Source organism: Mus caroli, chromosome 9 (genome assembly GCF_900094665.2).
Source record: "Mus caroli chromosome 9, CAROLI_EIJ_v1.1, whole genome shotgun sequence".
NCBI classification, from domain to species: Eukaryota; Metazoa; Chordata; class Mammalia; order Rodentia; family Muridae; genus Mus; species Mus caroli.
Window position 1 is genome coordinate 3,398,292 of NC_034578.1, and position 17,514 is coordinate 3,415,805.

The following is a 17,514-nucleotide window of genomic DNA, read 5'->3' on the forward strand; positions in this document are numbered from 1 at the left end:
CTAAAACTAAAACATGAAACAATCCCTCTAAGGAGCTGTAGCTTCTGAGTGGTCAGCTGGGAAACTGGTAAAATAATTATTTAGTCACAACAGTCCAATATAAATATTATGAAAAAAATTAACAAGTTAATAACAACTAATAAAAAGAATAGTTTAATACAGATGTTTTTATTATTATTTGAAATAAAATACATCATATTCATACTATAACAAAAAGACCAACAAGTTCATTGCATAAACTAGAAAAATATGAAAAAAAGGAATATACACTGGAAACATAAAATGTGAACATTTAAAATGGAAGGACCCACCTAGACAGGTTGAAAATGGCCACCAATTTCCTGCCTAATTCTTTAGCATCTTTGAAGCCCTCTGAATATAGAATCACTTCTGCTATGAGATCATTGTCTGGACGCGACATCGCCACTGGTCTGAAAAGCTGTTTAAGGTTATCTGGAAGTTTTTGTCTTCCTCCGTAACCTTTTCCAGCAGGATTCATGGTGATAAAAATTCCAGAATTGGCATTTATTTCTACCTGAAATATTAATTTAGAAGATAGACATCAAAGACTTTAAAATGAGAAATTTTATTGCAATGCAATTTCTACACATAATTCCAACATCTTAGCAAAAGTAGACTCCATATACTAAGCATATCCTTATATAATACATAATGTACTGCTCAGTAACTCTCTGCATTATACTGAATTTTTCGTAAGTTTACAGGTTTAAGAATAAATAACTCACTCTGTGTCAAATAGCTATTAAAATGATAACCTCTGAAAAGCAGACAAACAATTCACTTCAAGGATTCCTACACTTTTGCTGTCAAGTCTTGGTTTATTCATCCACAGAGCAGAACAGCAGCATTTGCTCCAAAGACAGCACTGAGCACACACCCAGACATTAAAGCTCTCTATGCGCTGTGGCAGTTCAGAAACCTGATAAAGCCGCTAGTCACACAGGTCACAGATTAGAGGCAGCAGTGACCAGAAGCCAGTCACAGGAGGTGTCTCCTACCTCTTTGCCAAGCAGCTCACATACAGTTCTGTGGTTCTTCAAAGCATCCTGAATGGTCTGGATCTGCATGGAAACGGCTGACAGAACAGCTTCTTCCAGTCGATTGAACTCATCAAAGCAGCCCCAGGCCCCACACTTTACCAACCCAACAAATATCCGTCCCATTGATTTCACATCAATGCCCTGAAAAAATAAAAAAATAAAAACAATTTTCATTAAAGATGATAAAACTCTCTAGTGCTAGAAATAAGTTGATACTTTGTGCAGATAAACAGATAATCATCCACCTACAAACATTGCCGTTGTTTTGCTTTGGTTTTGTTTTTAAAATAAAAATGTAGGCAAGAATAGTGGTGAATGTCTGTAATCCTAGCCCTTGGAGCCTAGGAGGAAATAATGGGGACTGCCAGTCCCACCTGGGCCACACAGAGAAATCCTGTGTCAACAAAGTGTGACAGTGGGGGTGGGCAAGGTAAAGAACTGAACTTCAGAACTCAGGGCAGTTTCAAGGAGCTTTCTCAAAAGAACACAGAACCAAATAGAAAGAAGACTTCAGTTCAGGCATTTTAAAGTCAGAATAAAAACCCTACACTAAATATTAAAAGCTCTAAGATACATTTAGGGTTTTGTTTTTGTATTTTTTGTTTTTGTTTTGTTTTTTTTTCCTTTCTAATTCAGTATTATCATTACTAAAAGTGATTTTCTCCAGTGTAATAGAAACATTCATTACACATTTTAAAATGTTTCTTCACAATAATTCTCCTTATTAAGTTTGAAAAGTATACAGTGTACAAACTCTCGACATCTTGTCAATTCAAACAAGACTTTTGTTTAATTGATTTGTAACTAGAATGATCTGAAACGGAACGTGGCGGTTATGCTTATGCTGCTGGTGACGTGAGATACCAGGGAGAGGACTACACAGGCCTAGAAGTGTGTGTCTTCATAGACAAGACAGCAAGATATCACTATTAGTCAATGATTTGAAAACAAAATCTTTCCTATGTATATGTACAAGAAAAAAAAACGGACACAGTATGTTTTCATACTTTTTTTTTTTTTTACCTCATCACAGTTAAAAACTAAAACTTGTCTCCCAAGAAGTCCACCTAGTGCCTTTACTGATTCAGTTTTTCCAGTCCCAGCGGGTCCATAGGGATTCCCTCCGAGTCCCATCTTCATGGCTTGAGTGAGAGTTAGGTAGCATTTGTCTGTCAGTGGAGTATAAACCAGCTTGGGCGCGTTACCCTATGTAAGGGAAGCATGGTGTTAGCGCACTCATATTCTACCCCCTCCAAGTCAAAAGCCTCATGCACAGCACACAGGTTTCAATTTTCCCTTAGTGAAATAACTTTGACAAGCAGAACCTGAAATAAAGCTTCAGTAGTTTTCAAGCATACATTTCATTATATCCTGAAAGGCTTAACCAGGATCATGTTTCCAGTCCCTTTCATTCTTAAGGAGGGCACAAAAATAATGCTAAGACAAACAGACCCAAATAGATATTACATGGGAAAAATGCTACTTCATAATTGTTAATTCACATAATTTATTTCCTAATGCCTCCAAGTAAAAATAATCTTTAAAATTCTTATTAAAATAATTAATTTAGAAAATCATTGTCAAGTTTTTTATACTGTACATAAGAACACACTCGAGGTCCTTCAGCCATTTGTAGAATGTGTTGTTGTATCCTTTAAGGTCAATTAGCTGCAATCCTAACATGATTATTCTGATGACTGATTCATTATAATAAAAGGCAGGAAGGATATAACTGGGTATGTTTGTAATAAATTATATGAATTAAATCTTTTATCTGAAAATCTTTTTCCTTTCAAACTGAAATAATGAGCAAACACATTCTAGCACATTTACAATCACAATGCATCGCTTCTTGGCCTTTTGGCTAAGATCAAGTGTACAATCACAATGCCTGGGAAAGATGCACACGCTCTGCCACTCTACTGGAGCTGCCTATATACAACTCTCTTGAATTAAAAATAATATGAAATTAAGCGTGAATGTTCCTCATAAGAAAGATACATTTTTGAGAATTCAGTGATGTCAACATTATTGTAAGTAGAATAATGGTTCTTTTCCTTATTTAAAAAAAAAACAAAAAAAACAAAAACAAAAACAAAAACAAACTTCCAAATTCTGACACAAAAGACAGAAGAAAAAAAAGAAACTAAAACAGAAAAAAATTGTTTTCCAATAGCAATTTCCTTTAGATAGTTTCTATCCAGAAAAATCAAACCCTTCTACCAAAAGTCCTACCTGGTACTCGTATGTATACTGCAGTTCAGAGTCCACCATTTGAACATAGCATGTATGGTCACTCTTCATGTAGAATCTCACTTGTTTCTTCCAAGCCCAGTCATCAGTTGTATGAACTTGAACTTGGTTTAATTGCTTCACAATATCAATATTATGAATAATATCAAGAATTAGTGCTTTCAGCTTAAGCTCCAGAATTCCTGATTCTACACATAAAAAACAAGATACAATATTAATATGTGAGTTGTACCTTGTGCACACACATGCTATGTTAAAGACTTTAAATGGCAACTTCAAGATACACTGCGATAAAACAAGTCATGCAAAACAGAAAACCAACAAGAAATAAGAAAAATTGCAAAAGAAATAAAATACAGCATCAGAGATACTTCATCCAGCAACAGACAGAGCAGATGCAGAGAACCACAGCCAAAGCTTAGGGAACCCCAAAGAAGAGGTAGGGGGCAGGGATTGCAGGACCCAGAGAGGCTAAGGATACCACAAAATCAACTCAACAGAGATCATAGGAGCTCAAAGAGACTGAGCTGACATTCAGGGAGCTATATGGATCTGAGATATGCCTCTGCATATGTTATAACTGTTTAGCTTGGTGGTTTTGTGGGACTCCTAACAGCAGGCGGCAATGGGCAGGGGATCTCTGACTCTTTTGCCTTTTGTTGGGGCTTCCTCGAGCCTTGATCTTGTTCAGTTGCTATCCCTAGGAGATCTGCTATTTTCTGAAGAAAAACAGAGGCGGAGGTGGGGAAAAGAAGAGGTTTTGGGGGACAGAGTGAACTGGGAAAAGTGGAGTGAGGGGAAACTACAATTGGGATACAATACATGAGAGAAGAATGAATAAATAAATAAATAAATAAATAAATAAGACATTTCCAGGATACAGTTCATAATTATTTAACACTCAAAGAACCATGTGAACCTATGTAAGAAGAGACAGTTGCCTGGCACCAATACCAAAGAAGAACTAAGGAAGACTCATTAAGCACAATTCAAACAGTGTCCACTGACGCTCGGAGTGAGGACACTACACTCTTAAGGTCTGCTGCTTAAGGCGAGCCTGCTTGCATAAGGCCTTGCCTTAGACAGAAGCCCACACACCAGAAGGTAACAGGTACTACTGAAATGAATGGAACAATGTCAGCAAAGAGGTAAAAAAGACACGAACTAGATACAAATTTTATAGCTGACAACTGCAAACCAGAAATATTGCTAGCCTACCTTCATTAAAAATTTGAGAATTTAATGTTTGATTATATTCACCCCCTTATTGCTCCCCCAACTCCTTGCAGATTCACCCCCCCTTGAACCCTATCTCTCAACTCAAGCCCCTTATAAAAATGTCAATTGCTTTAACACATAATATACATTATAAGCCTGGCGTGGTGGTGCACGCCTTTTATCCCAGCACTTGGGAGGCAGAGGCAGGTGGATTTCTGAGTTCGAGGCCAGCCTGGTCTACAAAGTGAGTTCCAGGACAGCCAGGGCTACACAGAGAAACCCTGTCTCGAAAAACCAAGAAGATTGTTTATAGACAAACTATCACTAGTCAGAAAACACAAAGCGAAAACAAAGTGGAATAATGATATTTCCAAGTGTTGGAAGAAATGGAGACGCCTTCAGAAATATGCACACTAATGGCTGACAACCCTACTATAACACAGACACTTAAAAGTTATCAAGATGAAAACCAACTGTAGCAAACGGAAGCCTGATACCAGGACTAAGGGAAGTGCCACAGAAAGGGGGTATGCATTGAGGAACATGGAATCAGTCAGACTTTTCCTCTCAACTCCTCAAAATACACTTTAGAGTTAAAACCCAAAATTATACTCTCATGGAGTGTCAGAGTATATAGATGTACCCTGAGCAAAGGATAAAGAAACTTATGTGGATAAGGTTTTGACACTCCACGTAATATATACTGATTCTGAGAATAAGATAAAAAGTTAATTGTAAGCCAGGCATGGTGGCACACTTTTAATCTCAGCACTTAGGAGGCAGATGCCATCCTGGTCTATAGAGCAAGTTCTAGGAAAGAAACCCTGTCTCAAAACAAAAAAACAAAAAACACACAAAAAAGAGCACCAAAAATATAAAGGAAGTAAAAACGTAAGGAAGATAGGGAGGGAGGGAGGGAGGGAGGGGAGGAAGGAGCGAGGGAGGGAGGGAGGGAGGGGAGGAAGGAGCGAGGGAGGAAAGAAAGAAGGCAGGCAGGCAGGTAGGCTCAAGTAGACTGTATTTCACTGAATCATCAAAGCTACATGCAGTGTGGGTGGGTGGGTAAACGCACAGGGCACATGAAGAATAAAAACAACATTAACAGACTCCATACCCGAGTTCCCTGGGTCCTCGGAGCTTGTGTCAACACTAGTGTAGCGCTCTAACTTAGCCACCAGTTGTGCTTCAATCTGGTGAAGACTGTGGTCTTTAATGGCATTTTCTACATCTTCAGTAAACTTGATCTGCTCTGCCAAACACAGTATCTGTTAAAGAATAAGACAAATTATAAAATTCATAAGAATAAAAGTCCTGCCAATGCTTCTTTGGCCTACAAACACATGCATATAATACTAAACCAAGATAAAAATCAAGAGCATGGGCTGGTGAGAGAGATAAATTATATGTGTGTGTGTGTGTGTGTGTGTGTGTGTGTATGTACATGCTAAAATTTACCCAAGGAAAAGACTTTCCACATGAAATGGTATCTGGTTTCACTGAATGTCTTGGATAAGCTCAGAGAGTTCACATTTAAAGACATTAAGTCATTTTGTGTTCATGCTTCACTATGATTTCGATGGGTAGGGGCAGCAAGGGTACACCTCTTCTCTTCAGTGAGGATGGACTAATCTCTGAGGCAGGAAGTTAGCTTCTGTCCAGTTCCCTCTATCTCATTTTTTGTCTTCCCTAGGGATGTGATAAAGCCTACAAATAACCTGGCTGCACTGCAGTTCATCCTCCCTTCAGGGTAGAGGGAAGACAACCCAGATTTTTAAAGGAATATTATTGCTAAGTACTGGACCAAGAACAGAGATGCCAGTTATCTGAGCCAGCTGACCCATACTGACTATATCCCAGAAACTGTCCCTCACCTGGGAAGGGAACAGAGATGGGTCAATTGCACCTTGTGAACTTCGTCCAGCAGTAACACATTCTTTCAACAACTGTTTCAGAGTTTGCTTCATTTCCAAAGCCAGATCATTCAACCATGCCTGAAAGTGAATGGAGAAAATAATATGCAGGAGTCATGCAATGAACCCAGTCTATGCCTGAACACAGTCTTTCAATGCAGAAAAGATGTGTGAACCCCTCAAATGCACTGAGTGCTATCCCATTCTTTATTAGGTAAAATTTTGAGAAAACAGCTTTGTTTCTGTTTTGTTTCTTTTTACTTCTTGAGACAATGTTGAGTGTGAGCACCCATACCTTGGAGCCAGGTCTGATGACCCCTCACTGGTATGATATAAAAATCCCTATGACCATTTCATTCTTATCCAACTGAATAGGTAAACTAGTAAAGTCATGGGTTAGCTGAGTCTCCTGGGGAAATCGTCATTTAAAAAGTATAATCACAGAAGGGACTGGCTCAGCAGGATGAAAATACTTCAGGCAGGATCAGGTTGGCCTTAAGCTGATGCTGTTTCAGTGTCTCAATTACACATTCATCTACCCACTTGCTTATAGGTAACATAATAAAATTTAAGTTAAAATGTATCGGGACTACAAGTCAGTGAGGAAACAGTGCCTGGCATGTACAAGGCCCTAGGGTTAATTCTCTGCATTGCCACCACCTTCCCCACAGATGTACAGAGATACATAATGAGAGCACAAAAAATAAGAGCAACTATCAATCACTACTTAATAGGTGACATATATGAAAATATATGTCATATAAAAAAGTCATAGATAAACTTAAGAATTAATGAAGTCTGCAAAGAGAGAATCTTAGTATAGTATTGGAGGATGTTTTTGGGCTCTGTGTATTCAAATACTGATTTTTGTACCCAGAGATCAGGCTATAGTCCAGAATTTGGTATGACTCAGTGTTTTGTAAAATATATACTTCATCACCTTCTGATTGGGTAAAATAAAGAACTGAGCAGCCTATGGAGGAGAGGAAATGGTGGGATTCAAGAGGGTCTCAGGTAGGACCCAAAGAGTCTCCATCCAGATATGAATGAAGGAGGTAAGATGGCAGGCAGTGGGCCACATGGCAGGGATGTAGGCCAAGCCAACATTGTCGAGGTAGAATAGCTCAGTATCTGCCCAGCTATAGTACCAGACGCTCTTATTATAAACAGAAAGGCCTCCAAGCCCCTCCCAACTTTTACTCCCTGAACTTCCACTTCTACTTTGCTGCCATAATTCATCTAGTCCAGATCCTAGAACCTAAGCTCCTCCTCCCACTGTGCCAACAAAACTATGAGAAAAGAAAAACACAAAATTCATAAACAAAGATGGCAGCTCCTTAGCAAACATCAGGGTTTTGATCACCTGATTTCCTTGAAATCCAATAGAACAGTGAGGCCTAACCAGGAATCAGTTCTCAGACTGAAGACGACAAATCAAAGAGATACAAACTACTGCTGTTGTCAACTTATGATCTCTTAAAATTAATATTTTAAAATAAGACAAAAACAAAACAAAACAAAAACAACTGACTTATTAGTTTTACGAACTTCCTAGTACATTTAAGGCAAAGCATTACATTTAATTTTCAAAAGAATGTCTTTGCAATAAGAGTTAAGAGTCTCATTTCCCTCTAAGAAAATAGCCTCTCAGTATTAGAGCTGACACAATATGTAGCTAAGATTAATATTCAAATATTTTTCAGTCCACAACTAAAGTTCCTTATAAAATTAACTGCTGTATTTCAAAATCTAAAAATTCATACTTATTACTATCACAACTAATAACAAATTTAGGCACTAACAAGATCAAACATTTTTTAAGATAAGGTATGAGTTTCCAAAGAGACCTAAATTAACCAATTCTACCTTACAAATTAACTAATTAATTGATATAAATTCCATTTTGTGAAACAGAACTGCTCACCTCTACATTATTTGATAGGAGAACTTTACTTTTAAAAGGTACAACTTCTCCCTCTAGTGACTTCATTGCAGTTATATGTTTTGATTCCTCATCAAAGCACACACTGTTAATGCCTACAATACAAAAGCAACACTTGTGCTGAGGATGCAGTTTGGTGCTCAGCATTCTGTCATCAATCACAAGGCTCAAGATCACATCCCAAGCACTGCACACACAATAACCTAACTTAAAACAGCAATATAAACCCAAAAGGATAAAGGATTATAAAGAATACCCTATACACACACACACACACACACACACACTACATACTCAAATACAACAGGATTATAACGTACATGATATATATAATCATGCATATATAGTAGCAACCTTTGTATTTAAATGACTTAATGAAGGAAAAATACTATCACTGGGTACTCTTACTATTAATTTGAAATATTTTATTAGCATCTAGCCATGCCCAGATTATTTACTATTTATACAGACACCTGGCTTGAATATATATTTATTCACCCAATTTCATCTTTTCCAGGAATAAATTTTTAGGCAGTCTGATCAACTAACACATAGCAATCCATCGGGACTCTCAACTCTCATATGGCAGTGGATTAGAATGTTACAATCTCTTAAAAACTCTTGGAAGTTTCACATAAGGCCTAAATAAATACTTACCTTAACTAAATACTTATCCATTGGAAAAATATATCCAGAAAAATGTATAGTTTATCCTAACCCAAAATTGAAATAATGCAAAAGCGCAAACATTGAATAAATACAATCATTAGCAGGAAATAGCTTCAATTATGTGAGCCAATGGTAGAAATAGCTCAACAGGTACTGAGGGAGCAAACTAGAAATGATTCCAAAGCCACCTACAAAGTAGATAAACATGTCACTGTGACAGCGCATAGATAGCTAGACCAAGTGCAGCAGCTCTAGGTATGGTAAAGCCATCACTGTAAGCCACAAAGGCCACTACAAATGAGCAGCTAAGATGCATATCACCCACAGCTGTGCAGGACCTGGTCCTTTTTCTGGCTATTATCTGGCATCACACATGTGAATGTGACCCTAGAGAAAAAAGAAAACCACATAGGGATGATTCTATTTACTCTATAAAGGTCTGGGAAGTGGCATGGGAAGAAGACTGCCAACATGCCAACCTGAGGGCATTCTCTGATACTGGAAAGGTTTGTATCTTAAAGTGGTAGCTACTCTGTTTGGTGGGAACAGAGACACAACCTACAGCTTCAGGCCAACAAGCACGGTAAAATGTATCTGTAAGGAATAGGTAGAGTATTTGAGGTTTCATGGGTCAGTTTCTATCAATGACAAGTCAGAATTCAGAACACAAAGGAAATTACAGTCAATACACAAAGCCATCTGCTTGACTATGTTTGAATAAAACCTTATTTTTAAAAAGATAGTAAGATAGTCTAGGCTCATGAGCTGTAGTTTGCTGATATTATAAATAAAAATGATTTAAAGAATTATTTTTAAAGTTAATTTGAAAATACAGCTCTTTTCAAATATCTAAGTATCTAAGAGAACTCAGTCATTACTTTCTAAGGAAGCTCATTAATTTGTCAAAAGATATCCAAGTGAAGTGATCCAAGAGCAAGAAGGTAGAAAGCCTCATTTTTTCATTGAGCAAGTATTTCTACTCCCAGTGCTTAACTGCACTAAATAGATGACTCTCTGTTCTAAATGTCTCCTTGGTCTCTCAGACAGTGATAGTCTGCTGGTTTCTCAACATAATGGTCTTCCATTGCTGATATACCTACCTCAATATTCTCTTCCACGTCTAGGTCTTGCACAGCCTCTTCCTCAGCTCCATCACCATTCTTTTAACTAACACCTCTAACTTTGAGATGTCATCATTTTGTTCATGGCATCCCAAAACTGAGCTGGATCCTCTCAGAGACACCATTATTGCAACACACACACACACACACACACACACACACACACACACACTGACCTTGTTCACTCACTAGCTTTAATTCCTGAGAGTTGGGGTATGATCTGTGGTAGTGAAGGGTATATCATTATAGCTGGAAGACAGTTAAAACTATTTATTGAAAAATCTTGATTCCTACCAGCAAACAGCTTCTTCAGATGAGACTGAATCACTGATGGGTTAGTTGACTGGCCCAGGATTTCTAACAAGTCATCATCACCAATAAAATAAAATCTTGGGAATGCTGACCGTTTTTCCTAAGGAAAGAGGAAAGAAAACGCTTTCTCTTTTTTCAGTAATTATGTTACTAAGTATCTTACAATCTATTAAAATTTAAAACAAGCAAACATGCCTCCAAAAACTCATTTAGGGATTTCTGGCATCTTTGAAGCTGATCAAGTATCGTTAGCAGAGTGTTTCTGATTCCTGCATGAGTAGTCAATGTGGTGACTCTACTGTCTTTCCTGATGTCCATCATTATTGATCTATAAAATAAAAGGTTTTTTTTCACATTTATGTTAAAGTTTCTGGCTTAGATGAAAATATTTTTTACTTGCTTCAAATAAAGAGCAATATTTATAGTTAATAATTTATTATGCTTGTAATAACCATATTAATTTTAATGTCACTACAATTTTTCATCAAATACTACAAATCCTTTTAATTCATTCACTCCATAAATATTACATCCTATGACCTAGAACAACTGATCCAGGGACACAGAAGGACATTAAGTAATGACTTAAAATAACTTAAATAAATGCCAGAAAGGAAAAGTAAAAAAAGCACTGGCCCAGTGACTAACAGGACAACCTACACCTTAAGCCATCTCTGGGGAAGTGGTCCAAACACTTAGGCAGAATGAATGAACACAGAAAGTAAGTACAGAGAAAGGGTTTCCAGTTGAGATCCTGGGAAACAGCTACATGCACCGAGGAGAGCAACAGAGGCTGCAGAAATGGCAAGGGACTGTTCCTTAATGCAATGGGACTCTAAACATACAAAAGTTTAATTACAGGACAAAATTTAAATAGCTTACTAGCTGGTTTTGTGTCAACTTAACACAAGGTAGAGTCACCATAGAGGGAAGAGTCTCAGTTGAGGATCTCCATGAGTTCCAACTATAAAGCATTTTCTGTATTAGTGATTTTGTATGTATGAGGGCCCAGTGCATAGTGGGTGGTGCCATCCTTGGGCTGGTGGCCCTTAGTTCTATTAGAAATCAGGCTGAGCAGGCCATGTGAAGAGCAAGCCGGTAAGCAGCATCCTCTATAGCTGATGCAGGCATCATTCCTGAGTCCAGGTCCCTGCCATGTTTGAGTTCCTGTCTGACTTCCTTTAAATGTGGAAGTATAAGCTAAATAAATTCTTTCCTCTCCAACTTGCTTTTGGTCCTTGGTGGTTCATCGCAGCAATAGAAACCTTAACTGAATTTGGAACTGGAGGAAATAAAAGATGACAAGTTGTCTGTTAATTCCTGCAAGCAACAGCCAGCTGACAGAACTTAATGAAGCTGGAAGAGTGAGACAGTGGTGAGCAGGGCTAAGTATAAGCTGAAGAATTGGTTTTACCTACTGCCTGAGCATGTTTAGAGTTTTAAAGCTTAGAAGAAAAACATGGGCTATTCAAGCAAGCAAGATATCAACAAACACAAAGAAATGAATCTCGACTAGTGAAAACGACAGAGGCCTTTCTTAGTCCTGTTACACAGAAACTAGGGGAATAGACATGTTAGTACATATATGATGCACTTCATGAAGAAACCCCTAGAAGAGAAAAACAGCACAGAGAAGGGCTGAGTACAAAACACACTGAGGACCCCAGGAATGAGAAGGTGACCACTTAGAGTAAGCCACTTTGCAACGTGAGTAAATGTCTCCTTATGACTATGTCTAATTAGCTATACTGACCTGAAATCTTCATCAACTTTGTTGAAGCGTGTCTGTTCTTTAGGCAAAGCTCCACGCCCAAAAATGGGCTCCAAATATACCCATTTTCTCTGGATATGGTTCAAATTCTGCAGATATTCATCTAACTGTGCAAGTTTTCTTTCCCAAATTGATACTTTATCTTCAAACCCTTTGTAATATGGAGAATCTTTTAAGGACTGAAGAAGGCATCTATTATCTCCAACCTGGTTCACTATGTCTTTCCAGTCTTTAATCAGCTTGATAGTGCGATTCTGGCTGTCTTCGTAATCAATCAGTGAGAACACTGCTCCAACTCCCCATAGATCAAGTTCACGCAAAGCTTCTCTGATGGTAACTTCCCCTTGTGCCCGACTATTTAAATCCTATTAACATAAAAGATTTCTACTTGTTATTTCAAATTAAATGATAAGAAATATACTTTAGGGGTGTGGTGGCTGACATATGCCTATAACCCTAGCCCATGGAAGTAGGGGCAGGAGGATCAGGAATTCCATGTCCTCTTCAAAAACACAGTGTAAGGCCAACTTGAATTGTATGAGGCTATCTCAATCTATACTGTAACAAAACCCAACAAACTATATACATACAAATATATATTTGTGTGTGTGTGTGTGTGTGTATATATATATATTTTAAGGCCAAGATTTGGGAGAACAATCACAATATTATGGAACCCTTAATATAATTTATTTTGTTTCTATATAGTTAACTATAGTTACTTTGTGCAGGAATTGTCATAACCACACAGATTAGCAAACATATTGTAGGATTATTAAGCTTTACACAGGAAGTAAAATAATGAAGCATGAAAAGCTTCCTATTTTATCATGAATGGCCAAAACATAACTCACAGTTCCTAGAGAACTGTGCAGCTTCCTTTCCCGTGGGATGCTTCCCAGCCTGGTTGGTAAGGAGCTGGTCATTAGTTTCCCTGAGGGGCCTCTGGTCCTCTAGCTTCTGCTCACGGTGCTGCAAATAATTATAAACACACTGCATGTGAAATGACTTATCTGCTAAGATTTCTCATGCAGCTGACTTGCTTCTCTAAAGAAGTATTAACAGTACACATTTTTCCTTCTCTAGGGAGCAGCCTCTATCAGTATATCTATAACCTCGTCTAACAAGTCCAAACAGGTACGATGCATTACCAACTACAAATAATGGAACAACAGAACATGGTTACTGCTTTACAGGAAGAAAGAACGAGTGCTAAAGAACTGGTTAACAGAGTGCAATCCTCACTTTAAGGTCTGATGCTTTCTCCACAATTGTATCAGCAACTCTGAGCAGGTCACCAAACAGCAGTTTCTCTAGACTAGTCCCTCGAGGAAGGCCAAGTAGACGAAAAAGGTCAAGCCAGTGGTCTGGAGAAAGATGCTCCCCTCTCACATATTTCAGGATAGGAATAATAATCTTTTAGAACAGAAAAAGAAAGTAAAGAGCAGACTTACACATATGTTCATTTCCTTGTAAAATACAATTTATTCATTTTCATCTTAATGTACAAAATTTTAATTACTGTTATTTAATAATCTTGCAATCAAAGTCAATGATATAGTTATTTATTAAAAATTACTGTAAATACCTGCATATTCCATTTTCAGCTTATTGCATTTTAAAACATGACAAAACATAGCCCTGCTTTCTGGGATACATAAACACTGCAACAGAATAAAGAAAGCAACCTTACTTTGTATCTGTCCACTTCTGACTGCAACTTCACTGTCATAACCGAATGCTCTTCAACCTTCCTTAGTCTCTCATGCCAGTTAATCAAAAACTCCTCAAACAAGTAGATCTTAGCCCTGTAAAAGAACATGAAAACTTAGAGTTCATGCTTCATACAAAACTGAACAAATTATAAGAACATAAATATTGCTTCAGAATCAAACCGGTAAGTAATCCAATCTTCTTTGGCCATATCCTGGAGTCCTTGTTGGAACTCCTCATAAAGAGCCCAAATCTGTGCACAGCTCTCAATGTCCTTAGAGATGCTATATGCCAGAGAGAAGTTAGGTTCTTCTAGTCCAAAATGATGGCAGTCATCACTACAAAGATAAAAATCAAAATTCTGAATTTATAAAAAACATAAACTGTCAGTTATCAATTTACTTAGCCATATTCTGCATTTGAAATATGCAGAGGCAATACTGACTTTATGTGAGAATTTTCCTTCACTCATGTTATGAGTACTTCTTTAAAGGTATCATGTAAGTATAGTACATGTCAAGATATCTGTATGTTTATAATGTCTATGTAAATGTTTGCTTTGTACATGTATGGACTGATCTGACAAAGCATCTTATCTTACCCTCGTTGCTATAGTACCACCTAAAGGTGTGATAGAAAAGATCTACTTACTCGCCTTAGGCTGCACTACCCCATACAGACCATGCATAAGGTACTGCACAAATCTAACACTTGCTGTGGCCATTAAGATAAATCAGAAACATTTTTCCTATATGTCTTACTATTTGTTTTACTAGATGCTTGTGCGTGTGTGTGTTATGTGTATTTACATTGTGTTATGTGTGTGTTGTGCACACATGTGTGCATGATGTGTGTGTGCATGCACATGCATACATGCACACCCATGCATGCCCCTGAATGGGATGTTAAACATCCTCTTCTATCACTCTCTATTCTTCAGAGAGGGCTCCTCACTGAACCTGGAACTGATATTCTGGACAGGTCAGCCAGTCAGCATCACCCCATTTGTGTACTTCAAGTACTGAGGTGACAGTTGCAGATGTCACACCTCATCTCTGTGGAAGAAGCTGATGTTCAAACATATTCCGATGCTTGCACAACAAGTGTTCATCTTCCCAACCCCCAGGTTCATTTTTGAAAGAGGCATTAGCAATATTTTTCTTAAAATTAAATATTCCATTTCTAAATAGAATTGAGTTCAAAACAATAAGTATTACAACCTCTTAATTTAACCTATAAACTAATTTAATGTTCTAATCTCTCTGGAGTCCTTTTTTGGAGTATATCTATATGTCCTTTCATAGCTCAACCACAGTCCCTAAGAATGCAACTGTATAATGGATTGCATGTAGTCTTAATTTTTTGAAAGTTTATGAGGAAAAGTATCAGACAACAGCTATTATTATAGCTAAGAAGCCTAGTACAAGGCATTAAATGTTTTTCAAAGTAAACATTATGAATTGCAAACTCACACTAGCTTTTTTCTTATGACTTCCAGATCATCAAACTCAATTTTTTTTTCCTTTATAGACTTTGCACTTTGATCCATGGTATTTTGTTGACCAGTTTCAATAATATCATCCCCAGGTTTCAGCTGGTCCCAGCGAGCCTTGAACTTGTCCAACTCTTGGTAATAGATCTGAAGGCGGGACTTCACATTTCCCTTCATCACTTCAATCTATAAGCCAGGTACAAAGCATTTAGCACAGAGGACGCTCACGGGTTTCACACCAGCATTTTCAGCTTTTTGTTGAAAAGTGAGAAAAATGTCAATACCAAAAGACTGTTTTTTATTTAATATAGTAATGAAAAACAAGAATAGAAATTAACAATAATGAGAAATAACTATCAACTATAAACAATTCTTGTAGTTCACAGCACACCTACAATTATTAACAAAAGCAATGCCATTTTAAAAACAGCTCAGGTGCTGGCGGGATTACTGCTCTTCCTGAGAACTTGGGATTCCCAGCCCCCACATGGTGGCTCACAATGGTCTATAGCTTCAGTTCCAATAGATCCAACATCCTCTCTGGGCCTCTAGAAACAGCAGGCACACAGACATGCATACAAGCAAAACATCTACACATATAAAATAAAAAATAAAATTGAAATTGAAAATTTTTCAAAGACTGCTGTTGCTGTACCTAAGCATATTATTAACTAAGGACACTATTTCTCAGTATCTTTTGCAGCTGTGGAAAAGACTAATTAGTCAATTAAGATATGGAGTACAGACAAATGTGTGCTACCCCATGAAGACATGTGTAACCCCAGGCAGATGAAAGCAACATCAGGTAGACATATGTAACTCAGGTAGATGTGTACAACCCCAGGTAGACGTGTACCACCTCAGGCAGATGTGTGCAACCCCAGGTAGATATGTGCCACCTCAGATAGATGTGTGACACCACAGATAGACCTGTGGAACCCCAGGTAGATGTATTCAACCCCATATAGATGTGTGCCACCTCAGATAGATGTGTGCAACCTCAGGTAAACATGTGCAACCTCATGTGTGCAACCTCAGATAGACATGTGCAACCTTAGGCCACACCATAGAAGCCAGATGGTGCCCTCTCCATCTGCCTCTTTCCCACAAAGGAGCAAGTGGAGAGTAAAACACCCTAGACAACACCTCAGAGACTGCAGGAATTTAATTCAACAAATGTGGGCTCAGACATAATTATAGCACTAGAGAGATCATTCTAGTTTGTGGAGAAATGCTATCAAAAGGGCATTCCATGTGAAACTGTCATTTTCATAAAGCATGAAAACATTATAAAAGGAACTGGACAAGATCAATTTTAATAGCAACAGTGAACTCCTAACACTGGGCTATATTGAAATTATACAAGCAACATGAGCTGAAACAGTCTCACCTGATCTTTAATCATAAGTTGGTGACTTTCCATCATCAGCTCGAATTTGTCCCACTTGGCTCTCAGATTGCTAACTGTCTCTACCCCTCCACCTGCCACAGTACGCAAAAGCCTGTTTTTGTCTTCGGCTTCTTGAAACAAGGGCAAAATCTGAGGGTTAAAGAAAACAATCAATCATTTTATCAGTCTCTCATGATTTTATTACTTTCTTGAGGAGAACTAATTAGGGGGGCCCAGGGGATGCCCTGGGGAAGGAGAGGGGCCCAGGGGATGCCCTGGGGAAGAGAAAGACCCATACCCCGCCCGAGTTTTACCTATCCTCTGGTCTGTCAGGCATGGGAGAGCTGCTATCTACCTTCCACTCATCCCTGGGTGGGTATCTAAGCCTCTGACCCACTCTTCGGGGGATACCCAGGGGCAGCTCTAACTGGGATTCCTGGAGCTACTTTGCTAAAGCCACCAGGGTTATGGGAAAGAGGGATGAGGGAAGAGGTTCCCAACACTGACGAGAGTGAGCACAGCCTTGATGAGCAGAGACTCTCTATGGTTTTAGAGCTTTATTGGAGAAAGGCAGTGGGAAAGAGAGAAGGTAGAAATGAGTGAAAGAGGAAAGGCTAGAGAGAAAGGAGAGGAGAGGAGAGGAGAGGAGAGGAGAGGAGAGA

General features: G+C 38.2%; 1 protein-coding gene across 3 annotated transcripts in view; it reads right to left on the minus strand.

Annotated features, from left to right (window-relative positions):
- Positions 1 to 17,514, minus strand: part of Dync2h1 (dynein cytoplasmic 2 heavy chain 1) — a 238,380-nt gene that overhangs the window by 182,210 nt on the left and 38,656 nt on the right. For all 3 annotated transcript variants that reach the window (XM_021171442.2, XM_029481794.1, XM_029481793.1), the window contains 15 exons: positions 16,853 to 17,002; positions 15,443 to 15,648; positions 14,153 to 14,308; positions 13,951 to 14,065; positions 13,503 to 13,673; positions 12,240 to 12,622; positions 10,682 to 10,814; positions 10,469 to 10,586; positions 8,367 to 8,479; positions 6,404 to 6,523; positions 5,647 to 5,797; positions 3,297 to 3,502; positions 2,085 to 2,267; positions 1,020 to 1,202; positions 312 to 535 (listed from right to left, as the gene is read on the minus strand). In XM_021171442.2, the coding sequence (XP_021027101.1) occupies positions 312 to 535; positions 1,020 to 1,202; positions 2,085 to 2,267; positions 3,297 to 3,502; positions 5,647 to 5,797; positions 6,404 to 6,523; positions 8,367 to 8,479; positions 10,469 to 10,586; positions 10,682 to 10,814; positions 12,240 to 12,622; positions 13,503 to 13,673; positions 13,951 to 14,065; positions 14,153 to 14,308; positions 15,443 to 15,648; positions 16,853 to 17,002 (2,612 nt within the window). The remainder of the gene's footprint in view (positions 1 to 311; positions 536 to 1,019; positions 1,203 to 2,084; positions 2,268 to 3,296; positions 3,503 to 5,646; positions 5,798 to 6,403; positions 6,524 to 8,366; positions 8,480 to 10,468; positions 10,587 to 10,681; positions 10,815 to 12,239; positions 12,623 to 13,502; positions 13,674 to 13,950; positions 14,066 to 14,152; positions 14,309 to 15,442; positions 15,649 to 16,852; positions 17,003 to 17,514) is intronic.